Source organism: Melozone crissalis, unplaced genomic scaffold (assembly GCF_028551555.1).
Source record: "Melozone crissalis strain CALT ecotype California unplaced genomic scaffold, PUWL_Pcris_2 ptg000045l_1, whole genome shotgun sequence".
NCBI classification, from domain to species: Eukaryota; Metazoa; Chordata; class Aves; order Passeriformes; family Passerellidae; genus Melozone; species Melozone crissalis.
Genome location: NW_026535823.1, coordinates 25,631,103 through 25,658,109, shown reverse-complemented (window position 1 = coordinate 25,658,109; position 27,007 = coordinate 25,631,103). Strand labels below are relative to the sequence as shown.

Sequence of the window (27,007 nt, the reverse complement as noted above, 5' to 3'; positions counted from 1 at the left end):
CCATACTGTGCCAGCTCCTTACCTGGTTACCTGGTGCGACTCACCCAACTCTGGAGGCAATTCATCTGCGCTCTGTGTTTGGGCAAATTTATTGCCAGAGACTGGGAAGTTCTAGTTCATTATTACTTAACTTTTCTTTAACAAGGTGCTGTGTGTATACACCATTAAGACACTGAAAAAGAAAACAGGTAGGAGTCACTTTCTTATAATACTAAGGGCACTCTTTTACTAGGATAACAGTGCTAGAGAGAGATAGGCTTCTACTTCCAAAAAATACCTTATTATCTTCAAAAGTTAATTACTCAGGATTCAGATGTGTCTTCTGCTATTCTGAATTTTATTTTTGCCCCTACATCTGATGGATCTAGAATTCTCTTTTGGGCTGCAAGCCCAAAAGCTCATTTAAAACCTTCCCTACTTTCCCATGTCTCCGATTAACACTAATCCACTCAACCCTTTCTTTTGCTACAGGTAAATCAGCCTAGGGTTAGGGATGGTCCCAAGGAAAAAGCTGTGGAGGCAGCCACATTGTGGCACTTTTGCGCTCCCCTTGGGATGTGTTTACAAATATTCTTACAATGAAAAAGAAAATGTTCTGCCCTCCAAAGTGAATTCCATTGAAAACCAAAAGTTCTTGTCATTAAAAAAAAAAAAAAATTTTTAAAGTATATATATATATATATATACGTAATATCTCTCTCTGTTTGGGATGGATTAGAGACATTTTAAAGGAGCAGTGTTATAATACATGGGGAATTTGAGCATAGATCTCAGAGCTTCCTATTAGAAACTAACTTCAGTCATTATTTCGAAACAGCATTTCAGGGTTTTTTCCTCTAATATAAAAAGCTATGATTTATAACAGGAAAACAAGCCAGCAAGAAAGTCCTTGAGGTTCTCTAGTGACTTCGCTGTTGTCAATCAAAATAACAGGGAAGATGCTCAAACTCTGCTACTTTAATGGGCAGAGGGACAAAACTCCTGACACGCTGCAGAGGCTTTTGGAAAACAAGTGTCTGATGCCATCTGAGCTGGGTGAGGCTGGCACAAGCCAGAGCCTTGATCTGGATGTGATGGATTTTGAGCTTTATCTGCCGTTCCAGGTGGCCTGTGCCAAATCTGTGACTTCTCAGCCCCTATTCAGCTGCTGCCTCAGCCTGGCGGCCCAGAGGTGCAGCTTGTCCCCCTGCAGGCTCAGAAGCCTCAGAAGCTGGCATTCCCTGCCACCCCCCAGCAGCTCCCTGCAGGGAACGGGCTCCAAGACAAATCCTTCTGAGCCCTCTCCCCTGATCTCTGCTCAGTAAGCAGTGCTTTACCATTATTTGTTAAAATGCTGTACAGAGTCACAATGTTCACACACAGAACATACAGTCAGGGCAGCCTCTTGTACATCACAGGCCATTAAATACTGCTGTCAATCTTCTTTTTGTTCAGCTAAAATATGTTTTGTTTCAACAAAAGCATTTCTTTTGTGAGCTTCTCATTCTCCTTTGGTATTGTCAGGAAATGGAGAATTCACTTTCTCTTTGATAGCCTGTTCCAGTGGTTACTCCCTTTCTCTGTTACAATATAATGCCAAATATCTAATTCAATTTTTTTCTAGCCTCAGCCTCCAGCAACTGATCCTTGCTATGCCTTTCCCAGTTAAATTAAATATCCATATAGTATTCTGTGTTTTCACAGAGGTACTATCTGCTGTAATCAAGCCACAGCTTTTGGCTTTCTGCTCAGGCCACTGGGCTCTTGCTGTTGCAGCCAGAGTCATTGTGGCTGACTTTCCATCAGCAGAGAATCTTCCCTACAGAGCACTTTTGGACACTACCCAGCTGCTCAGAACTACTGCAGGACAAGAGCCATTGTCTCTGGTGTGGCAGAAGAACAGACAAGAATAGTGAGTCATGTTTGCTGCCTCCATGACCATTGTCTTGAGCTGCTTTGCCAAGCCAACAATGTTCTTTTCTTTGCCTTTTAAACACAAAGCTGTACATACATAAGAAGTAAAAAGCTCTAATTTATTCTGTGAAAGTGTTCATCAAGTGAGAGACAGGACTCTGGGAAAAGATTAAGAGCTTACATTTTTCATTTGACTTATTTCACATAAAATTTCATAGAGGATAAAATGATGGGAGGAAAAGAAGCAATGATATTTCTGTTTTATCTCTTTCTAAGGACCATAAATCTTTCTGAAGTATCATTAATTATAGCAGCACCATTCACAATGCTATTGTTAAGGGTCTATCAGCAGTCCCATTATAAAGCCCTATTTTCAGGGGTTTATAACTTGGTTAGAAGAATTTTGTTTCTGGCAAAAACTTTGCTGGGGCAATGTCTCCATCTAAGACAATTTATTTTAAATGTAAAGCACAAAGAAAAATGTTACCTCTTCTGAACTGAGTAAGGGAGAGAATAGGAACTTTCTGGGGTACAAAGCTAATGATGTCTTGGCTGATTGAATTTGTGTCATCTGTGAATTCCTAAGACTGTATTCAAAGAAGTTATCTCTTAGATGAATTTAGATGATTCCTTTACAACACAAGTTTCCAATTACTACAACTGAATTCAAGATCTGGAATATTCCTCTAGTGGCTGTAATCAAATCAGGTTTGATTTCTTTAGCTGCAGCCAGTCGAAAAAGAATTTAGCAGACCTGAAAAACAGCTTACATATTAAGAAAACTTCAGTGTCTTTAGATAGCTTGCCTATTATTTCTTTTTTGTTGCAGGCAGGATACACATCAAGAATGAGTGAAGCTAATGCTCATATGCACCAAAGTGAGTATTGACTTAGCAGCAAAATGGAGGAGGAATTGCTCTGTCATGGCTGAGCCACAGCGAAATGTTAAAGAGGCACTGAATTTCTCCAGATGTGCAGTAAAAATGCTCTGCAAAAGGCACTGGTCAGATTGAGAGGGCATGGCAAAGAAAGGTCACTACTTCACCTACATAAAAACGTGAGCAGGTGGCCTTTGCCTGTAGCAACTAGTACATTCATCAAGAAAGCCAAGAGCTCAGCCCAATTGTGTCTTTGCACATCAGGAAAGAGCAAGATGCTCAATAAGACAGGATCAACAAAATCATTGTGGCCTTTTTCGAAAGCAATAGATATTAATGAATGGGAACTTCTGGGCAACTTTTTTTCCCTGCTTTAAAGTAGAAAGATTAGATGAAAATGTATTTTGTGAGGAGTGTGCTGACACCCTCAGGTAATCTCCATCCTCTGTCCTCATCAATAATCTAGCACTCTACCTTTCCCTGTTACATTACTGTCTGCAGTAATCCAATTCACTTCGGTCCCCTTAGATCCTATTAGAATCTCTCACAAAATTCTTCCAGCTCTGCTCTATAGTGTTCTGGGATTATTTAGTCTTAACTTCTGCTGCCTGTTTTCTTCTACTACAATTCTTTGCACAGGGACCGACTTTTGTGGATTGCACATTTAACCTCACAGTGAGTCAGAAGATCAAAATTAATGCAAGGGGGTATTGTCCAGTGGGGTCCCCAGAGCACCCTAATTCTGTTTGGAACATTGTTGAATACATCTTGTGATAACAAGTTCCAAAGTACTTTCTTCAATCAGTTTTGATTTTGTCGTCTTTTAATTTCACTGCATGTGTACTTTGAAAGGATAAATAGGCATGGGCAAACAGAAGAACTTATTTCTACATATTATTCAGTCCCCTATGTACCTCTTTTGAATTACATCTTATTTTTCTCCTCTCTAAAGTAACACAGTCTTAATGTTTTGTTTGTTTGCCTTTCTAATGTGGAAATCTTACCATATCCTGTAATTTATTGCTGTTATTTGAGCAGATGCCTTCCTGGAATTCTCTTCAGTTATTAATGGTAAGTCAGTCGTGCTCAGTGATAATATCTAAATAACAGGCTCAATGTGCAGGAACAGAGATGTCTCCTCTGGCTGCCTGGGCAACATCAGGGGCTCAAAATAGGTAGAAATGAACCTCTGACAATATTCCTAAGAACTGCAGCACAGGGTGGCAAAATGTGGAAAGCTCCTTTCTTCCCTTCACTCTGATTGCCAGGATGACTGTGAAATATCACTTTGCACCCGGCGTTCTGCTTCCTAAGAAATGGAGAAAACCATTCCTGGCTTCTTAGCTGAAAGTGAGCCTCTGACAATCTCAGTGATGTTAGGCTTGCTCTCTGATCTCCAGCCTGATCTGATCTAATTCTGTCTAATCCCTAGTATTTTTTAGATTCTGAACTGTACAATACTCACTGTTTGCAAACCTCACCCTTCCTATTTTTCCCACTTTACCTATTTTGTACCATTTTTCAATGCACTGAATCTCCTGATGCCTGACTGCCACAAGAATTCCAACAATATGATATAAATCCTGTGGTAAATATCTTAAACCAGTGTGACATCGATCTTTTGAAAGTTACTTCTAGTTTGCAGTGGCAGAAATAAGAACAAAATTGAGTATTTTGATGACATCACAGCTCTTCTGTAGCAGCCATTTTAGAGGGCCCAGAGGACAGGAGAAGCTGAAGTCCATAACTAGAGTAGATTGTAAAAGGAAAAATAACACAATGCAGAGAAGTCATTCAGAGTCTTTTAATACATGGAACTAAGTATAAGTAGTATTACAAGAAGATTTACTGCTGTAAAAGCAAAGGAATTCATGTGCTTTCACAGCAGGGAAATTTTGCAGCAGTTAAAATCTCAGATCTGTTACAGGAGCAAGCACTTTTTTTGTCATTTTGGTTAACAGTTTTTTCTTATTAGAAATGAATTTTTAGTAAAAGTCTGTGTTTTCCCTCATTGTCACCCAGATTCCTGCATTACTGTTCCTGCAGTGCAAATGCAAGTGTAAATCATGCATTTAACAAAAATGAGAAGGTCCAGCTGGGTCTCACATTGCTGCAGAAAGGGCTGGAGAGGGAAGCACTGCAGCAGCAGCAGCCTTCCTTCCCAAGGCCCAGCAGGGAGAAGGGGATGAAACTCTGCAGACCAGAAGGTTTGCCAGGGAAAGGCACTGAAATTCATCACTGCCTTATCACTTTGGAGAAGCTTTCTGTCCTGCCTTGTTCTCCTTTTTCAAGGGCTATAAAGTACTTCTGTTCCAGGGCACTGCACATGGATATTAAATTCTCATCACAAACATGATACCATTTTTGATTTCAGCATTTATCTGTCTTCTGTTCTTATATGGCCACACTTACCATAGTATCTCATACTTCACAATCTTTAACACATTATTTAACACTCTCAAAAGCACATATATGAAAGGTAGCTGAAAATAAGCAATAAACCATTTCAATACTGTTACCATCTGAAGCTATGGATCTGTGAGAATTTTCTTCTCATTAACTCTGGGATGCTATTCATAACCTTGAGACTGATAATGCTTAGAAAATTATTTTATCCAAGAGTAAGCCCCTCCTTAATATATGTAGTAGAAGTCTACAGAGAATTCTCCAGGCCCTAAACACAGAACCCTTTGCTAAAACAAACAAAACAAACAAACAAAACAAAAAACCCAAACAAAAAAACTCTAAAGCAAAACAACCCAAACCACACCCTAAAAAAGACGCAAAACTACCTAAACAGAAATAAACAGAGCTGCTACAGAAGTCACATTAATGAAAACAAGCCCCTGCCTTTCCAATCCTTTATTTGTTTTAAAAGATTAGTATCAAGTATTAGTAGCAACAACATTTAATCCATCTATAGATTTCACTTTTGTCTGCACTGGCCTATTATGTTCATTGCCATTTCCTTTAAAAAAAATAAGCAAAACCAAAAAACAAAGACAGAAATCAAAGCATTTTCAGAATGCTGTTTCTTTCCAGATCACTTAACATGATTTTTATTTGAAATTGTAAAATTAAAATAAAAAAAAGCCAAGGGATATATTTGAGCCACTGCTTTCTTTTGGAAGCAATTAAAATTTTCTGTCCTCTCTACAGCTGTACTTGAGAACTTGAAAAGAATATTTAAAGCCCAAAATCCCCTCAAGGTCTGAGGCTGAAATAACCTACACTTGCTAAGACAGAAATCAGACTATTTTGGTGTTGGATGGGATTGCAAATAATCTGAAAACAACTAAGCAGCAGAGACATTGGGGAATATCCTCGATATGACCAAAATGGTGAAGATCAAGGCCATAAATCGGAGTTTGTGGGAGGATAGGAATAAACAGTTTCAGATATGAGCATGCAGACAAGCCTTCAAAGATGGAATATACCCTGTGCACTGTGTCTCACCCACAGAGGACATTAAAATGGGATACTCGAGTCAAAAGGGCCCAGATGACCACAACACGATGCAGGCATCAAAGTGTATCAAAATTGAAACAAAATTACATCAAAAGAATAAAAGAAAAAAAAATGGAAATCGAGTGCTTTTTAGCTACTTAAGCCTGGAGATGTATAAAACCTGGTTGAGACCCCTCTGCTGCAGAGAAGGCTCTCTCTGCACCTTTCTGCAGGAGGACCAAGAAGCAGCAGGAATCTGGCATATCAAGAAGCTACAGAAACCTGACAATTCAAGAAGCTGGAGGAATCTGACACATCCTGAGCTTCACGTTCCTCCTGGATGCCCCAAAGCAGCCCTGTGACCTGTCTGATTCTCTGTCCCACACTGGACACCTGAGCTCTCACACCAGTGCTCCACCATCCATCACTGGCACTGTCCCACCCTCAGGAGGCAGAGGCTGGAAATTGTATTTTATCTACTATTTATGGTACTTTATTTGCTATTTATGGTACTTTTAAAATCTACTAAGTATGGTACTTTTTGGTACACTCCAGCAGCTTCAGAAAGCCCTGTGGGGAGTGACAGGACGAGCCGGCCTGAGGTCAGAAGGTGGAAGAACCAGAGAAGGTTGTAGGATGAGCAGGGATGAGGGACAGGATTAGCAACAGGACAAGAGGACGTACTCTGAAAGGGCGCCAGGGGTTTAGGTTGGAAATTGGGAAGAATTTCTTCATAGAAAGGATCATTACACGTTGGAACGGGCAGCCCACGGCGGTGGTGGAGCCACAGGCGTTTAAGGCTAGATAGGACGTACCACTGTCTAGTGGTAATCGGCCATAGGTTGGACACGACGATCTCAGAGATCTTTTCCAACCTGACTGATTCTGTGAGGGCAGGAGGCCCTGGAGGGCAGTGAGGGGCTGAGGGGAAGGGGACATGGGAGCTCTGGGGACGCGTGTGGGCAGGGCCACCATAGGATCTCATCCTTCCAGCACGATGGCGCTGTGCGCAGGGCGGGCCGGGCACGGAGACTGGGAGGGAGACAGGGAGGGAGGGGAAGCCGGCCCCGAGGAGGGCGGAGCGGCCGCCGCGGGCCGGACGCGCCCCGGTTACCGTGACAACGGCGTCGGCCGAGCCCGAGCAGCCCGGACCCGGCAGGCCCCGCTGCCCGCCCGCCCATGCCGCGGAAAGCGCTGCGCTGCGTCCTGCAGCTGGAGCTCCGCTCGGTGAGTGCCCGGGCCGCGCTCCCCGCCCGCCCCAGCCAGGCCGCGGCCGGCAGGAGAAGCCGCGCTGGGCTCTTCCGGCAGCGCTTCCCGCCCCGCTTTCCCCGGCCGGCCGCCGCCCGCGCTCCCGGCCCGGCGGAGCTTCTGGGGGCTGCTCCGGGCCCTGCTGCCGAGCGGGGCCGAGCTCCGTCTGGCATTGCAGCCCCTGTGTGCAGCCCCCGCGGCGGTGTTGGCAGCGGCCGTGCCCCTCCGCAGCTCCCTTCTCCTGTGCAAACTTGTGGGGGATGTTTGTCCCCGTGCCCCCGCCCTTCCGCTGGTGTTAGCGACAACCGTGCCGCTTTAGAGTTCTCATTCTCCTGTGGAAAAGGGGTTTTTAAACACAATGATTCTTGGGAAGCTGTAGGGTGTAGGGAAAAGCACTCCCAGGGGGAAAAAAGAAAGAAAAAAAAGCTAAAACCAAAACAAGTCCCAGGAAAGAGCGTCTTGCTCATGGCTCTGGGCAGCTCTGAATATCTGGGTGTTACATGGCGGGGAGTGTGGTCAGAAAGTGTGAAAGTGGAAAGTTTTGACATTAATTATGTTAGGATTGTATTCTGCAAAGTTTTCTGTGTTCTGGGAACACAGCAAGAAGCTGTATCATCTCCTGAACACTTTGCAGAATTAGCTGTGTTAGGCAGTGCCCTGTTACCTTGGAGTCGGTGGCTCCATATTCCCTCGTCCTGTAACCCAGAACAAGCAATGCCATACATAAAAGAATACCTGCTGCTGAGAGGAAAACACGAGATGCCATCCACAAAACTCGAGTGCAGATCCAGGAAGTTTATAAAGTCTATACTGAGAAATTGCCCAGGTATTCCTGGTTGCTTAGCTACCCTTGTTCCCAAACTTGAGTGGCTGCTCCGAGGCAGAGCTGTGGATTTCCACACATGGATGGCCAGGGTGTCACCCTGGCGCTGTTGCCTTGCTGTCTCAACAGCTGGTGTTTGTCTCCACAATGCCAAGGCCTGCCTGGTTCCTGGAGCAGAGCAATGTCCTTTCCTTTCATGTTCCCACTGGCTGTGAGCTATTCCTGTGCCAGGATTGAGTACAGGGAACACATTTCCACAGGGTCAGGTTTGCAGGCGTGGGGTATTTGTTGTTTACCCTGCTCTCAAGGCTACAGGTAAGAATGGAGACTACTCTTACACAAATGTCAACACTGGCTTTTCATTTAAGGATTTTTTTTCCTTGGTGTTTTCTCACTTGATATGTTTTTTGGGCAGCAGTTCTTTCATTTCCCAGTTGATCTTTTTCAGCCAAAGCATGATATTTTTGGTCATATTTTGTGTGATGGACTCACCAGCCTTCTAACCATCTTAGGGATGGGAGCTACTCTTCCACTTTGAATTTGCATTGATCAGAGTCAAAATTGAACCCTAATTTTGAACCCTAAATTTTGTCTTAGGTGATGTAGGGGAAAAAAAAGTCCAACTTTCATCCTATGTATCTTAATATGAGTCAGGGTCATTAAAAATGTTAAAAGACATGAATCCCAGTATACAGAGAAGAATGTTTTTAGTGTTAACCTCAGCTTGATACCTTCTTGTTTTTGCACATTATTGATGCTGTCCTTTGGCCAGTTCTGCACCGTCTTTGATACTAATTATTCTTACATTTTTCATCATAAATAATAATTCCTCATGATACTGTATGATATCCTTTATCCAGAAAATGAATTTTCAAGAAAATGTATAATTTTTCTTGGTTGATCTGTTTTTATGGAATGTGTTGTACTGGTTTTTTTTCTGGTGATCTTTTCATCCATCTCTTTATTCTTTATTTTTGAATATTTAAATATTTTGATTGATGGAGTTGTGAGTTTTCAGATATCTCTTTCTGTCTCACACGGATTTTTGAGCAGATTCTACCTTCCCTGTTTTCATTACATTTCATTTAAGAAAAATTACATTCTTTCACAACATTGCTGAAGATGGTTCAGCCTCCCTGTGGCTCCTTCGTCCAGGCCTAGTGCATATTGAATGACTTTTGTTTCCATCATTTAATTCTTGGAGTTTTCTTTTTTCTCCTATGTCAAATTTTATTAAAACCAAGGCAAAATATTCAGTTATGTTTGGGACATAGATTTGTTAGCTTTCACATCATGGCTGATTTACGCGATGTCCATTAATTCTCTCTCTGTTTGCTTTATTTGTGACCAAAGCCTTGTCCAAATTTCTGATTTATTTTCCTGCCGTTTTTACAGTGCTCTACATATTTCTCCACCCTCTTTGAAATCTGTCCAGTTTTGTCAGAAGTTCTGCCCTCTGTTTTACCTTTTCTTTAGGATACTGATGGGTTTTGGTTCCTTTGACTTAATGAAATTCCAAGATCTTCTCCAATCTGAGTCCACCAGCTCTTTAGTTTGTCTTGTTAGTAGTTTCCTTCATTTCTCCTCTCAAATGGAAGGCCTTACTTAAAGATTAAGTAGTTCTTTAGTTTGGTTTATCCTGCCATGGACTGTGTGTAATAAGTGCTCTAGAAGGTTAAGATCAGTAGAATTCTGTCCTTTTCTGTGAGCTTAATTAAGTGATTTCTTTATGGCTATTTATGATGTCCCAGCAGTGGAGGGACTGGGGACTGGTTACACATTTTCCATCCTCCTGGGAACTTTCAGCAGAGATATCCAGCATAACCCTGTCCTAGAAATTTCTCATGGTCCTTGGGGTTGCATGTGAGGTCAGTTAATTGCAGCACTGATCTCCCTCTTCCCTAGCTGATCCATAGATAACACTCTTACCTTCTTTAAAATAGTCCCTCATCCTGCTGGAGCAGTCTGCAGTCAGATAAGAGCTTCAGTTTGTCTCCCAAGTGTTATGGAGCTCTGCATGTTACAGAATAGGTGTCATGAGCTGCAGGTATGCATGTGCCATTCATTTTTGGAACTGCTTTAATGTTACATGGCCACATATATTTGGTGTTCCAGCCCAGGTGATGAATTGTGCAGTTTATCTCCAGGGTAGTAGAATCACAAGTTTCCACATGTGCTACCTTGACCCACATGCTCATTTGTAAGAATTTGTTTTCTTTTAACTGGATAACCAGAAAAATGGCACCTGTTGTTGGCAGGTTTGCCCCTTCCAGCATCTTCAGATCTCTTAATAAACAGGCAAACATTGATTCCCTTCTCTAAGGTGAAAGGCACAAAACTCCAGCTTAAAATGGTTGTAAATTCTACAAAAATATCGAAGACAAAAGTGAGAAGTAAAGCTGATACGACTTGCAGGATGTAGTTTGGGGATCTTTCCTTGTATGAATGAAATCTGTCTCTCTCACTCCTGTTCACACTTGCAACTGCATGAGTGTCATACAAGCTGTTTAATGCTTGACAGACTGTTTCAATTGGGTTATCCATTATTCTGGCACTTTTCTTGTAGATTTGAAGCCCTCATTTATATGGAGAGGAAACCCTTTTTTTTTTCTTTTACTTTATCTGTAGTGATCTATCACATATTGTTTTCTTCTAGTTCTTCCACCTTTTTAACTGCTGTTTATATAGTTTTCTTTTAAATCCAGTTAGGATTTCTCAAGTAAAATGTTCACTTGGGAGTAGGAGACTGTAACCAAACCACTTATTTTAATTCCCATCACTCTCCTCCTTTGTCTTTCTTCCTGGCAATTGAAAGTCTGAACACTTTCTCCAGAAACCTTATGCTGGAAGAGACAACCTCATGTTTCTAATACTGACAAAAAATGAGCATGAGACCTTAAGTGAGGTGTCAATTAAGGTGTCAATTCTCTGTCAGGGAAATAAAATAAATCCACGTGGCTCAGAGAAAGTAGCAAGTAGTTTTGGAATGAGTTGTGTACATTCTTGCAATCAGTGCTTTAAAAACAGACTGACTTCTTAGTCAAAGAATTTCAGAATTGTGCAGAGAAAGTTGAGAGATTTGGGGCAGTATATGGCAGCCTAGTGAGAAGCCTTCCCTGCTTTGAGTTTAAAGATGGCCAGACTTCCCAGAGAAAGGAAGAAATGTGTCTGGTACTATTGGAACAACAGTTGCTTTTTCTCATTTACAGACAATTTGCAAATAAACTTGCCTTTTCTGGTGGCTGGACAGAGTATGGATATCTAAGCACATAAATTTACCAGTTTCATTCTGTAGTTAGGCTGAAGTTTTTGTGGGGTTTTGTGTTTTGGCCTCATGTACACTTCATTCTACATGAGTCTTCATATAGGAGATGATTGTGCCTTTTGTACCTTACACAGTCAGAGCATACCTTTGGCTGTATTAACCAGGCCTTGGGTTTCAGTTTTGGTTGAAGACAATGGAGTGGGTTTACTTAAGCAAGAAGAATTTGGTCCTGATTGTTTTACAATGGTGACTTTTTTCCCTGACCAGTCTGTACAAATAGAATTGCTTTAGGGAAGAATTTTTTTGCTCTTGTCTGTTACATCCTGACTTTCACAAATACACCATTTCAGTCCTGACTGTTTCATTTTTATCTTGAAAACAGCCATTGCTTGTCTAGCTAAAGTTCAGTTTGTTTAATGAGTGTGTTACTCCTACAGATAACTTGTCCTGGAGTGCTGCTGAAAGACAAACAGGAACTTTATCTGAGCGTCTTTGTACTTGGCCAGTACCACAAAACTGAATGTGTCCCTGCAGTGTTCCCACTCTTCTTTCAAGAAAGACTACTATTTGAAAAGGTAAGATATGTCAAGTGCTGATGCAATCCAAATAAACCCCATCAAATTCCATAAAAATTGTCTGCAAAACCCATGAGTACAAATAATCACACTGACAATGGAGAGTATTTGATCTCCTGCTTTTCTTTAGCACTGAGGGTGGGTGTGCCTGTATTATCCACATGGGGACTCAAGAATTGTGTGTACTGAAGATTCTAATGTGTGGTGAGAGTTTTTAGGTGTTTGTTGATTCTTTTGTGAACATGTCCTTCCTCAGTGTCTTTTCCTGGCTTGAAAGGGACTGAATGTTTTTGTTCTAAAAATTGTGGCAAGGTGAAGAACAGAGACTGTACAATATAGGGGAGGCAACTTAATTTAGTAGAAAGATAAAACAGCAGCTCAAGCCTTCTTGGTGACATCTTACTCCCTTTGAGATACTTTTTTCATGGTTTGTCACCAGAATTCCCAGATTGGTACTCTGGCTCTGTAATTTATAGTTGTTTATCACATTTTCTGAGTCCCTACTAGCTTCATTATTAGTACCACAGGGATAATGAAACACAGTATCTTACAGATATGATCTGGCTTCTCCACCACCTATGAATAATAATACTTTGCCCTTTCTAGTTCTTTTCCTTTAAGCATTCCCCAGCACTTTGAAAACCAGGCTGAGTAAACTTGCTCAGAGTGATGCTCTGGTGAAGGGGATGAGAAACAAACAGTGATTATTTCACTACCTATGAAGAGTAGGAAAGACCTTCATTCTTTAAAGGCAAGCATAACACAAACTTCTTAAGGGGAATGTACTGAATGCTGTTTTCATTGTAATGTAGGGACATCCATCCAGTGCAACATCCTCCCCTATTCCTTGCTATCTATTCACATGGGATTCAGGTTAAAAAAAAACCTGAACAAGAGACTGAGAAGTCACCTCTGTGAAAATGAAGCTTAAAACATTACTTATAAATTAGAGAACATTGACCTATCAGAATTGTAATACATGCAGCAAATTATGTTTCTCTCTTGAAATTTTCTTAAGACAGTGCTTACCTTTACATCTTCAACACTTCACAATAAATTATTTTTTGTTCTTCACATATAGAGAAGCAACTCTGTATGGATAGAAAGTATATTACAAGAACTGCTGGCTTTCAATGAATTTGATCATGTTCCAAATGATCATTTTAGTATCCTTTCTTTTTCCAGTAGGGATAGGACTCTTGACAACAATCTTGGCAAGGAAGAGCATTGAATTTTGGGTTTTTTTCCCTTCACTTTCCCAAGAGGTCCATCTGATTACATCTGATTGTGTCATCATTAGTATTACTACTACTATTATCATTTTTTCTTTTTCAGGAATTTGCTAATATAGTTGATCCTGGAGACCTTGTGAAGTTACTGGAGTGTAAGTTCTGGGGTTTTGTATACTATGTTGTATCCATAAATGTCATGTGTATTGCTCTAAAGATGTTTTAGAGGTTTAAAGTATGTGATATTTTTTCTATCAGGAGCTTGTTCTCTGAAAAACTAGTGGGTAACCACTATTATCTAACAAAATGCCTCTAGAAATGCATGTTACATGCTGTGGAACAGGAAAAGGGTAAAAAGTCATAAGTGATTGAAAGTCCACCTGGTTATCTGGTAGTGGGTTCCTTTATATGGTTATTTATTTGATTAATTTTCACATTATAGAAGGATAAACCTGTAATTTTTCTCAAGTCATTCTTGTCATTTTAAGATTATGTCTTGCTACATTTGTATAATGAATTGTGGTGAGAAAACACTGATCTGAACTCAAACTGCAAGAATATGCATCCTCACATGGGAGGTATCTGTAAAGGGGGCAAAGCTTGCATAATCTTCTTTAAAAGAGGAAAAACTTGGCAGCAGAGAGAACTTACAAGTTCTAAGTCAGATTTAGTGTTGTCATTTGTACCCTGCTAATGCCATTGTGTTCATCTATGATATTTATGCAAGCTGTACTTACATTTATCTTATTATTGGTGTGGTGGAAATAGTGCAGGGGTATACAGTGCTGTGAAGTTTAAATCAGTGATTCATTTTTCTTGGGCTTTGACTATGGGAATTTTCATTTTTGATTTTTTTTTTTAACTCATGAAAAAACTTTTTTCCCTTCTAGTTGACACAACAGTACTTGAACTAATACAGCTCATTCCTCCAGGTACTGTATCGGTCTTTTCATAAATTATGCAGTTTAATAGGTGAATTTCCAGGAGGACATTGCCCATTACAGCACAATCACTTTTTTCAACACACAAACAACATAGAAAGCCCTTCAACAAATAGTCCTCTGAATAGAAAATGTTAATAGATCAAGAGGATCTCATTCTTGAAAGGGAATAATAACTGAATATTTAAATGTATCATACTCAGGCTTAGGAAAGTGATAATATTTTAAAAATGGAAAATAAACTGAAATCATCCAGTGCATAATTATTAACTGCATCACAATTCACTTCTGGAGAGGCTGTCTGTGAAATTTCAGAGTGCATAATCTTGTTCTCAGAGTGACACTTTTTTTCCTTCCATTTTAATGGTGACCACTGGGAAAACTCTTATCCTCACTATAAGTATTACAGGTCTCTTGGGATGTGTGAAGATAATAAATAGCGATTTGTCATACTTCTGTTATTGGTTTGTGTGATTATAAAAATCTATTTTAATGAAATTCAAGTGTTCCCATGAATAATGTAAATCTGCACTTTATTGGAAATAAAGTCAAGTTTTAAAGAGGACTCATTTGGAAACTGTGGTATTAAAAGCACTCTCTCACTTTTCCTTAGCACTTTCAAGGAAACTGCTGCTTCTCTCAGGTGACTTACCAGACTGCTTACTTGAAGACATGTAGCGAATGGGGATTTTTTTTTGTGGGAAGTAAAGAATCTTGCATAAGAATTTATTTTCAGGGCTCAGACATAGCTGTGATATAGCCCAACATAAGATAGCAAGATGGCTGCAATAGCACAAGTTACATTTTTTCACAATATACATTGAAGGGTTTACCTCTAAAGAAAAACTTTTTTTTTAAGAAGTAGCAAGACAGGGTATTGAGAAAATCTTGAAATAATTATTTTGCTGTTGCTTGTGGTTTTTCTACTGCTACTATTACTGTCCTGTATTATGGAATGGTAGTTTTTTCTTAAGGAATTTGGTGCCATTAAAAAATACTGATTTTTTTTCTGTGGCATGGAAGAGAAAGAAAGAGGAAAAGTACTGAAAAGTTACCTGAAGAAAACCTTTCATGTAACTGTTATAGAAGAGTTAACACAATCTTCTTTAATTTTTTTCCCAGTAACATTGAATCATCATTTCATAGTAGATTCTGCACATTTTTGCTGCTGATTTAACTTGATGAGGTTATTTCCTAGTGCTATAGGAGATTTAGAGCCATGCTGTTAATTTGTAGAGCAAAATTTATCCTAGTTTCAACATGGCTCTGTGTGTGGTGTCTGTGCTGTGTGGCTTTGTCTATTTTCCAATTAAAGTATGTATTTTCTTTTTAGTGGGAAAAGTTCTAGCTACATATGAAGAAAATACAAGAGATTTCCTGTTCCCTGACCCTAAGCTTACCCATGGGCTCCGTGGTTTGCAGCGTGAGGTTTTAATGAAGAGGTCCCCGTCTTTCACAGTGAGTGAATGTCTGTGGATTGTATTTATGACACAGTCTGCTTCACTGAAGAAACCCCTTGAACTGCTTCAAATGAAAAGCCATTACTTCTGACAGATTTTGCCATTTTAAGGTGTTGAATGTACAAATCCACAGCTGAACTTCGGGGAAAGTACAATCTTTTTTCAGAATGCTTCAAGAAATTATTTAATGTGGAAAAGTTAGTTTCCACTTGGTTTGCAGTGTGGCACCATGACATGTCTCCATTCAGTTTAATCTGTGATGCAGCTGGTGGCTGAAGGGATGCAGGAGATATCATATTGACTTCATGGTTCTCAACAGAAGCCATGTAACCCTCCTCCTTGGTCCTTCTCCATAGCCTTTTGGAACAATGGCTAATTGGCAGAATGAGTGCAGTGAATTAATGCTAATTTTCTGGAGATAAGGGCTCAAGTACATGTTAAATGAAAATGAATTCATTTCACATTGCCCTTTCATGAAGTTTGACTGTTGAATCTTAATTGTCAGCAGAATAACCCAGGAAGGCACCTTAAGGAGGATGGTGATAATGTGTTTTGAGGTTTTTGTGGAGTTTTACTGGTGGATTGGCAGGACATTTGGATAAGAACTCAGTTAACCCTGTCTGTTGTGGTTGGGCTAAAAGCACATGGGAGGAGGGAAATGCTGATTAAAGTTTATTGTTATCTTTTAGCTGGTGTAGCCTTTCCCCGGAAAGGGCAACCTGGAAACTGCCCCGACTCTTGCAATTAGAGGTGCTAATTTGGTGTCTAATGCAGTGTTACGTTTGAATGAATTAAGGTTGTGATTTTGTGCTACAAAATGTCTGATTCTGCAGTAGCTTATAAACAAAAACAGCTATTATTTTTTGGCTATAGTGTTTCTTTGATATGGCTCACCTCATTCTTGGGGGTGTGGCTCAAGAGATGGGGTGGGACTGTTTTGCTTTCATGCTGCTCATAGAATAGGTGTCTTCCTGGTGCTGAGAAGGAACAGTGAGGTAGGAACAAATGAAGTGGTATTAGCTAAATGTTTTGAGATTTTTTTTGTGAACAGAATATAGTGAGTCTTCATAGAAGCAGAGCTGCTAGACAAGTTTGATGGGTTTTGTCAAACTGAGTTATTTGAAACAAAAATTATGTATTTTCTAATAAAGAGAAGGTGCTATAACTTGTGAGCTGTGAGAAGATGTGGTCAGAGTAATTTGGATGTGTAGGTGATGAATGATGACACTGTAGTAGCTTTAAAAATTTGACTGTGGTAAGACACAGACATACTTCATGTCCTTGGGAGCAGCATAACAAAATCCATCTCTGCCTGGAACTGGGACTGCAGGAGCCTTTGTTGCTCCATTCCATCTCCATAGTTTGAAAGTACAGTGTAAGAGAAGATTTTGGCATAGTGACCCCCTTTTCAGGAATAATGCAGAAGCTGGGTTTGATGGCGTTGGAGGGAGGCTCCCAAAAGGAATTTCTTGTTCCTCTCCTCACTTGCCAAATGGAATAACTATGAAAGGATTTTTACCTCCAGTAGAAATGCAGTCTCAAGTGTCTCCCTCTCCCAGTGTTCCCTGAGCTTTACTGGCAAGTGTCTCTTGCTAAGTCTGTCAGCATGAAGTGCTGGATGTGAATGCTAAGCAAAAGGAAGTGTTGAACAAGGTCATGAGAGCCCTCACATTATTCCTATGCTACTGAAGCCATGTTCTTCCCACATGAAAAGTTATTCATAGCCAGCTGAGATGTTGAATATTTTTGAATGGCAGCTGTGCTTCAGTGACAGTTTGATTCCAAATAAATTTGTCTTTTATTAAAAAAATAAAGGTAGCAACAGTAAGGTTACGGTTGTGGAGTTCAGACAGGCAGTGACAAGCAGTGTCTGATTAACACTGCTAATCTGCCAGTTGGAAGGAATCCCAATTTGAGAGGATCAAAACTCCTCCAGAAATCTGGCACTTGGCTGATAATGTCCCTGGCTAAATGTCTTACAAGGTTTACAAACTCAGTGTGCATACAAGACATGCCTCGAGTTATCTCTCCCAGCCCAGTGTTGCCCAGCTGAGGCTCTTGCTGGCTCTTCTGTATTCCTCTGCAACCTTTACCTTTCAGAATATGCTTATGCCTGGACTGTGGTAGTGATTTCTTACAGATGTTCTTATCTCCATTCCCCACCTTCATGCAGTATTTGCCACATTACTTAAAACAGTTTCTTTTTAGCTATGCTATCTTCCATTAACAGTCCAGTGCAAGGCCTTCTGTTATATTCCTATATACTTTTTTAAGCTAGAGTTTCCTTACAGTCAAAAGCACATATTAGACTTTTATTCTTCTAAATGTGAACCACCTTTGTACTTTTTCTGTGATCAAATTGATACTATGTCCCTTCTGTTTAATGATTGATGCAGAAATGCTCAGGGCTGCAGACACCACTGAGCATTCTGTGGTGAAGAAGAAGCAGAAGAAGAGATCCCAAAAACTTTACAGCTGGATTTTCATTTACAGATGTGTCTGGGGCTGTATGATGGTATTCACATAATTCTGTGTTGAGTATCCTACAGCAACCCCTGATTTGGGAACTGCAGAAAACAAAGAGCAAATTGTCTGATGGCTTTGGCATGTGAGTTGCTTTTGACATATCCATGCCTGTGCATTCAAATGCCATGCCATATTCCCTCTCCACAGACTATTTCTCTGAAGAAATCATAGTTTGTGTCATTTTTTAGGGATGAACACTTAACAATTTTGTAATCATTTCCAGTCTCTGTGAGAGCAGTAGGTGCTGTATTGTTGCATTTTTAGTAGACTTACTAATTCTGATGTGTCCTTTTTTAAATTGTTGATAGCACTTGACAATTCATTAGTAATAAAAACGAGTTGATTAAAGATGATCAATCTTAAAACCTCTTTTATGTGCCATAACTTGACTTGATTGAATCCTGGACTCTGTTAATTGCTGTGACTGAGCTTTCTTGGCATTTTTGTCATTTGATTTCCATAATCTATCCTGGGGCCAGATCATGTTCCCAAATGGGAAATCAGCGTTTAGGCAGGTGGTAGAGAATAGTTTGGTTAATCAATAAACTTCACTCACAAAGTTCCTGCTAATTCTTATGGATGTGGGATAAAGTCACAAACAGACCAGTTCCTTTTCATGTCTCAGTGATTTTGTGTGTTCATGGGCACAAATGCCTGTGCACTGAGATGCCTCAGGCACCAAATTCTGTCCATGTTGAGAGAAGAGAGGGTAGGAATTTCTGGGGGCACTTGATTTTCTCTTGGATTCTTCAGAGCTGACTAGGATGCACATAGATGATTGCCACTTGTTTATAGCATATGTGGCATTTAGTTCTTTTATGCCTTTTTTTAGTGCTGCTGTTCGGGAAATAATGCTTGTGTGTTGTAATCCCTGTCCTTTACACCCAGTAAATTCTGAATGCATTGGCCAATGCTCAGTGAATAGGAAAGCAATAGTTTTCTGAGGTGTTGTGTTCCTAGCCATGGCTGCAGTAAAAGGTGAGTGGAACAGAAGCTGCTAATCATGTAAAAATGGTGGGACATGCTGGCCATCACTCTGTATGTGCTGTGCTTCACCAGGAGGCCCAGTGGCACCCCAGTGATTCCAAGTGGGACAAACTGGGGCTGCCCCATGGGCAGGAGGGGATTGTGGATGTGTTCCATGCTTATGGAACAAGGGAGGCATCCACAGAAATCAGACTACTCCAAAGATTACAGAATGAAGGGTTTTCTTAGTCATACTGTTAAAAAGGAATAGTTATCTGCAGTGTGATTGACTGATTAAACAAAATGTTTTTACAAATGAGATGGCACTACTGAGACTGTTCTCAAACAAGTTTACAAAGTTAGTATTAATGAAACTTCTAGAGCATGACTGAAATTTTTATTGATGCCATATAGCATGGCATGAAAAATCTTTAAAAGTGCTTTTGACAAAAAAAAATGTATTAAAATAAAAGTCAGACCTTAATTGTTGTACAAAAGCAGTGTAATCATCTGTAATTGAATTGTCAGAAATGCAAATGTTAGCATCTTGACATTTACCATTGCTGTTCTGTCTTTTCTAATTATCTTTATTAAAGGCTGAAATTAACAAAGGAAATGGCTGAAAATTAGGAATGGTTTGTTACATTAGGTGACATTTACCTCTTTGATACCCTTTATCTTGAGTTGAAGCTTGATATGCAATTATTGTCTCTCTTCTAGGGAATTGCACCAAAATTGAGATTTTCTACAACCTGCCTTATTTCAGACAGTCTGTTAATCTTAGGAAGGAGTCACATACAGGTTAGCACAATTTAATTGTTGCAGTTTCTAGATTTAATATTGATAGCCTTGCTTCCAATTTTTCCATGTGCTGGTCACTTCAAACTTTCCTCATTCTTTTGTTGTGGTTAAAGCAGGTATCACGGGTGCTTGACAACTTGATTAAATTTTTAATCAAGTATGAGTAAAGAGTGGGTTTGGTGCATGACAGTAGATGCTGAGAGTTCCTTGAATCTGAAACAATTATCAGCTGCTGTGTTCTATGATCAGCTGAAGTGTCAGTCCCTGGTGCATTGGTACATGGGAAGATGCCTTCACATCATTTGTTACTGACACTTAAAATTAAGGACAGTAGAAACTAGGTGTTGTTAGAGAAGGTACATTATTAAACCAAACCAATTAATCTAATTGTTTTCCATAACTATATCACTGACAGTAGTGAAAATGCAGATTTTGTTGAAAAGGCTATATTAATCTCCTATATTAATCTGGAAATGCTGCTTTTGCAGCAAATAAAGTTAAAGGTGAAGTAGCACTCTTCTCTGGTCTCACAGATTGGAATTTTGGTTTGGATTTCTGGAACAAGCTGTCATATAAAGTTACTCTTCCTCCTCCTTTTTTGCTGTAATATTGAAAAATGGTGCAGCATCATTGGAAGAGCATGGTTGTCAGGAAGGCTTGTGTGCAGAGACACTTAGGTGACTTTGACCTGTTGATGGCATTGCTAATGACTTCAATGAGAAGTTTCTTCCAGATTTAGCAAATGAAATGTATCGAGACAGAAGAAGAATTAAAAATCAGTGAAAATTGTCATTGTCAGAAAATTGGCTTCAGTGAAGGTGACTTGAGTAAGGGCAATTTGATTTAAAATTTAAACTGTTCCTAAAAGTATCTATGAATGGCAGCTCAGATTCACTTGTGTTGCAGTTTTACAACTGGTGTAAGTCAGGAGCAGCACCACCTGCTTCTGGTGAAGTTGAGATTAGTCTTAGAGAATTAGGTCTGGCTTTGTGTGGCCAGGTCTGTGCTGTGTCTCACCATCAACTGCACTAGTGAGTTCAGATTCTGTCAATACAAAACAAACACACAGCCTCAGCCTCACTGGCTGGCTGTAGAGGGAAAGCCTTGAAGGCAAGCTGGACATTTTATTTCTGGGTTCCTCTGAACCAAAGCAGCCCATGTAACATTCAGATCTAGGGCTAATGTCAACTAGCTCCAGCTTGAAAAAGAATTTCTGACAGAAAGAGTACGGTTTTTCTCCACTAAACTTTACACTTTAAAAAACTAATAAATTCACCATAATCCAAGAAAGTATTAATTTTAGAGAATGTAGTTGCACTTCTTCTGGAGCTTTAGGCAACTCTAAATGCATATAATTTAAACTATTAAAAAGGCTCCTCTTTTAATTTGTGTCTTGTACTTTAAAGGGGAAGAATTTTAAAATAAAAGCTTAAACAGATGAAAACATGCTTCAAATCTGTGTATGGCTAATTCAGGTAAACTTTGTGAAAAAATTAAATTTAATTTTTAGAATCTCCATTAACTGTGTGAGAAAGCTAATTGAGTAAGTATCAGACATTTAACATCTAGCATGCTGTACTGGGTGTTCAACCTTCTTTTGGTTTCAGAGAAAATGGTGAACACATTATTTTTAAATTGCTGTTTGATTATAGTTTTGTGAGGGGGACGTCAGCTGCCATGGTGAGTCCTTCTGGCAAAATTATTGGTTCCTTGTTTGTGCTGTGTTCAGCGATCTTTTTCCTACACGCTGCCAAATCAGATCATTTCCCTTCTTCACTCCAGACTGACGGGCACTGGGTGCATCATCCAGCCCTAAGTGGAAGAATGCCCTCAAAGCTGGCCAGGAAGAGCCCTCCTTCAGCAGGGCAGAGCTCGGCCCTGCGGAGCTACGAGCAGCCCACCATCGCCTCCAAGTCGCGCTCGCCGTCCCCGTACACCAAGCGCCGCATGTGCGAGCTGTCAGAGGAGGCCAGGCAGAGACTGTCCCACCTGAACCTGGGCCCTCATGAGTTCAGGAGAGACACTGACAAACCTCCCTTTGTCATCAGACGGGTTGGTATTGGCTCCCAGGTGCTTCCAGCTTAAGCTCAGTTGAAATGTTGTTCTTTCACTAAATAGCGCTCCAAAAATTCATTCAGCTGTGAGTTTAGATGAATAATTTTTTCTTCTCCTTAACAGTCTGTCACAGAATGATTTAAATGTAAAATTAACTAAACTAAAATTTCTTTTATCTGCTTTAGTAACAGACAAAGATCAAATTCTTTCATGGAAATCTTGGTTAAATTCTCTGAGGCCCCATTTCTTTTCTTCCAGCACACTAGACAGGATAATAGGTGTATAAATTCGGCTTGGAAGTAATTGATATTAGTATTAAAAATTCCTGAATAAGACTTTAAAGAAAGAGTGTCTAGTCACATTATGAACACTTACACTTCCTCTCTTTCAACTTTTTTTTATGTTGTCATCCTGTGATATTTGGAACACTTCCTTTGCTCAGAGCTACATCTGAAATGCTTTGACTTAGAGTTCATAACATAAGGACTTTTTGCCATACATTAAAAATTGTCTTAAAATTAGGTACTTATTTAAAGAAATTGTGTGTAGCTCTTTTAAAATGAAGGAGCTACATTTCCCAGACACCTGGAGAATCATATATTCATTTTTTCCCCCCCTCTTAATTATTCCTATTGCAACAATTCCCTGATTTTAGAAAATCACTTTGAATTTGTAGGGGCAGAAATGGGATTGTTCCAATTCTATGCTGTGGCATTATGTTTTCTCTACAGTTCTGGGCACTTACCACAACCAGTTAGGTAATCAAGTGGTTAAATAGTTTGCTTCTACCTTATATTTTTACCTAGTATCAGTAATAGTTAATTAATACTATATTGTCAAAGTTTAGAAGTTTTATTCTACATATAGCTACCTTTAAGAAATTCGAAATTGCCTGAATAAGTGATTAATCATTAATCATTCTACTGTTTCTCTCAAATATTTTTCTTTTAACTCCTTTTATTTAATTCTTCTGGTTTTTGATCTATAGGTGAAGTTCACAGTTTAATTATAGTATCATTAACACTGATTATTGATTTTCAATGCTTGGTTATGTTTGTACAAAAAAAGGAGAAAGCTTGTCTCTTAATTCAGCATGTCCTCGCTGTCATGGCCTTTCTAGGCTGAGAATTCTCCTTTTAGGGCATCTTTACTGCTGAGAACTCTTTTGGCCTGGAGATTTTGTGTTATGAAGATCAAAATTGGATTATATTAAATGTAACTTTTTAATTAGGAAGAGATTCAGATCTCTCTTGGTGAGATCTGAGCTGTTTGGAATAAATATGAGATACCAGGAATTGTTTAAAAAGACTGCAGACATTACAGATGAGGGAGGAGCTGTCTGTATTTTCCCTTTCTTTGAACAATAGGATATTCAGAGTTTTCTTGACCTTTCTAGCACTGTTTCTGTTTATGCACAGTAATACTAATAATGCCCATGAGCCAAGTGCTATGAAAATAGTCTAAAATAGTATTTAAATAAAGTAAAATATTGCAGAAAATATCAGTTGTGGTCTTATGAACAAAACTAGAAAAACCAGGGATTGATACATCTGATGCTGAGTATTTTAACAGTGTTTTTGCTTCAGGTTGGACAACCAAGTCCTGGTGCTAAACTTCATTCCTTGTGTTCCCTGCGAGAAAGCACAGCAGAAGCCTGGCCCAAGGCACCCCATGGTCAGTATTTTCTGCTGTACATCTCATAGCTGCTTTTGATTTCTGCAGGAAGCAGCTTTATTTGGGGCTTTTTATTATTATTTTGGGTTTTTTTTATTTATTATGAAAATCTGTGATGGAGAAAAAGCTGTTAGTTCTTCCTAGGAAAAGGAAGAATGCTGAATAAATTACTGCTTCAAAGGGTGCCCTTGAATAGTTCTTTACCTCATGAAGCTTGGAGCATAGTTCTACATTATATGAAAATAGGAAAAAATTACAAAGCTCAGACAAGTGCTCTGTTTCACTCCCTTTTTTGTTGAGTTGGATGGTGGAGAAAATCTGCACCATGGTTTGTGGGTGTGTTGATCAGGCTTGGGGTATTGATTATTTTGAAGTTCAGGGGCTCTGTTCCTTCAAAAATGTGTAATGTTTATTTCAGCAGTATTTGTGAGTAGTGGATCAGTGACTTACCATTATTTATGAGCATCCAGGATGTGCTCCAGTATCTGCTTCAGCATCCTTTGGTATCAGTAAGTGAGAGCTTAATAAAAAGTGTGAGATCAGAAATTTAAGAAAGCGCCCTAAAACTTGATTTTATTGCACATGTCTTACAATATGAGGATTTTAATGAGTCTCATCAGTATTTGTTTATGTGTGCTCTGCCTCATTTTTATTTCATTTCCTCACTAATTATAATTTGTTATACAGCAAATCATTATGAACGTGTTATTTTACATTTGTTCTTTGTCATTGCACTGGGTGCTGGATTTTAAAGGTTTCGCATCCCCTTTGGGAACAGATTTGCCAGTCTGTGATGGCTGGATAATGGAACAGACCAGATCATCTGATACCATTGCACACTTTCAAAATGAGCTGGTGGTTTCTGGCCAATATTTAGGAGACCAAAATCTACCTCTCTTAATATCCAGAGGAGTCTTTGGTCACCTGTCTGTGTCTTGAGGCTTAACTGTAACTTCTGAAAATAACAGATCCTCAGGATTAGAAATCTTAAATGCAGACAGTACACTTTAGTCCCTTTTTGCTTTTCCTGGGTCTCAGTATGAGAGTTGTTCAGTAGAAATTGATAGAACAGACCAAGAAAGTAGATTTAATGTTTGTGAGGACAAAAAGGATGCTTTGTAAAAGATTTCATTTAGGAAATTAAGAAATGCAAATGTGTTTTTGATTTCTTCTGTCATGGACCTTTTTTCCTTCTCCAGATCCTCCTCCTCTCAACAGCTACAGACCCAAGAAAACTGAAGTGAGTACTTGCAAGTGGTTTTCCTTACACTGTTTTTTGGGAAGCTCTGAGCTTCCCAGTCTTCCTTGGATTGTCTTGCATAAGTATTTTTGAAATGTTGTCTACTGTAGTATCAGAAGCAAGAAAAAGGACATTTTAAATCTGATCTAGCCCAGTTAACGCCTGCTGACAGATTATTTACAAACATTAGAAGGAAACTTAGCACTCTTTAAAGATAAAGATGCCTGCACATACAGAATTTGCTTTTCCTTGGCATTAAGGCTTGCAGCAAGGCCATAGAGGAGCCTTTAAAGGCTGTTTGCATTTGCCTTACCAGTTATTCTGAGAGCATTGTTCATTCTGGAAATTTGTGTGAAGGTGGCACTGGTACAACTGGGGAGCCATTGTTGTGCTATTTCACATCCTTTCTTTTTCAGATTTTGGCTTCTTTGTGTATTAAAAGAATCTAAAGATTAATGTCAGGGTTGTTTTGGGGTTGGGATGTTTTATTCTTTATATCCTCACTTAGTTGCTTTTTGCCTGTGTTCCTGAAGTACTGTAAAAATTGTGGGTTTAAGCAGTTATGTGTGCCTTCCTATATTTCCTAATGGCTGGGAAAACTGATGATAATAGGGGGGAGGAAAGATAGGGAATTATGAGGATAAACCTTGATAAATATGTTAAGCACACTTTTGTCAGACTCTAAACTTTTATTACCAAGGGCTGTTGTTCTGTGTATTGTGTGAGTCTAATATATTGTGCAGCCTCTGGATTGTTCCATGGCTTGTTTAGACTCTCAGGCATTATTCTGAATCTGTGGTATTCCTGGGAAGCCTTTATTGGTGCACTCAGAAAAGTTGATAAAAGGGCTGTTGCAGAAGAATTTTACACAAGATGGTGTGTTAGTTACCAACACATTCTTCTGAGACTTGTTGATTTACTTTAGACCATGGATTTTTGTATGAAATGAGGGTCCTTGTTCTTTCCTCAGCAGACAGATACTCCTGAATTAATATAAAATCTTTAACCTTTCAGGTTAAGAAATAAGAATATGAAAATTGTACATCTTGATGTTCGTAATAAATTTTAGTTTGGTGGGGTATTTTTCAGGCAAAATCTACCAGTGGAAAAGGCTTGGACAGTTCTGCTGTTTGCAAGGAGGATGTGAGCCCAGATCCACCCAACAGAGAGTCCCATTCTGCTGCTTCTTTGGAGTGTTCAGCACCTCCAGCAGCTCAGGAGTCTCTGAGTTCTGTGCTGAGTCAATCTTCCCTGAGGGAAAGGTAATGCCCTGGTTTTGTTCATGACATTCTGGAATTAGGAGCATGAGCTGATGATACCAGTGCCTGCATGACTGTATTTGCATGTTTGGAGGTGTGAGGGCCGAAGAGACTGAAAAATCTTCCTGCAACAGCTGTGTTGTTGTTTGATTTTCCTTTTGCTGTGTTTGCCATCACCTCTGCTTGATTACAATCCTAGTAACATGGCAGTGAAAATGTCTGAAGCTGTGACATCCCAAATTTCAGGCTGCCAATGTCCATCTGGAACAAAGAATTAATAAATCATCACTTAAATGAATCATCACTGTTTCAGAGGGGATTGGAATCTCAGGAATGTAAATACAGATATGTAAAAATGGCAAAAAAACTCTACAGTGGGTACTTGGAAACCTTTTTCCATCTGACTTTTCACAGGTGCTTTTGAGCACGCACTTGTGGCTGTGCTGTACTCAGATGTGTGACTGGTGTGCATAACATGCTTGGGCTAGCTTTAATCTACTCAGTGTGTTATTTTCCAATATTTTCACTTTTTTGACGCCCTAAAATCTTGATTTTAATTTTTTTGAGTGGGAATGTGGACCTCTGCAGCTGTTGTGTGTATATTAACTGCTGTATTTCAATTATTTTTCATATCTCTCTCACTGACCCCAGTGGGACTTGTTTGGGGACAGTTTCAAATACCCTTTAATTTAGTGTATTTCAGTCCCTGGGTTAATATTTTGGGCCA

General features: G+C 39.5%; 1 protein-coding gene across 2 annotated transcripts in view; it reads left to right on the top strand.

The window, feature by feature from the left end:
- The first annotated feature begins 7,370 nt into the window (after nucleotides 1-7,370).
- SPATA6 (spermatogenesis associated 6) overlaps nucleotides 7,371-27,007 on the top strand; it is a 35,662-nt gene continuing 16,025 nt past the window's right edge. Inside the window, exons 1-10 of one of the 2 annotated variants that reach the window (XM_054286091.1) lie at nucleotides 7,371-7,445; nucleotides 11,992-12,129; nucleotides 13,465-13,513; nucleotides 14,249-14,290; nucleotides 15,633-15,757; nucleotides 19,972-20,052; nucleotides 21,835-22,104; nucleotides 23,694-23,781; nucleotides 24,981-25,021; nucleotides 26,111-26,283. In XM_054286091.1, coding sequence (XP_054142066.1) covers nucleotides 7,398-7,445; nucleotides 11,992-12,129; nucleotides 13,465-13,513; nucleotides 14,249-14,290; nucleotides 15,633-15,757; nucleotides 19,972-20,052; nucleotides 21,835-22,104; nucleotides 23,694-23,781; nucleotides 24,981-25,021; nucleotides 26,111-26,283 — 1,055 coding nt within the window. In that variant the 5' untranslated portion in view covers nucleotides 7,371-7,397. Of the gene's footprint in view, nucleotides 7,446-11,991; nucleotides 12,130-13,464; nucleotides 13,514-14,248; nucleotides 14,291-15,632; nucleotides 15,758-19,971; nucleotides 20,053-21,834; nucleotides 22,123-23,693; nucleotides 23,782-24,980; nucleotides 25,022-26,110; nucleotides 26,284-27,007 lie in introns of both variants that reach the window. The other variant, XM_054286090.1, reaches the window with a different exon arrangement.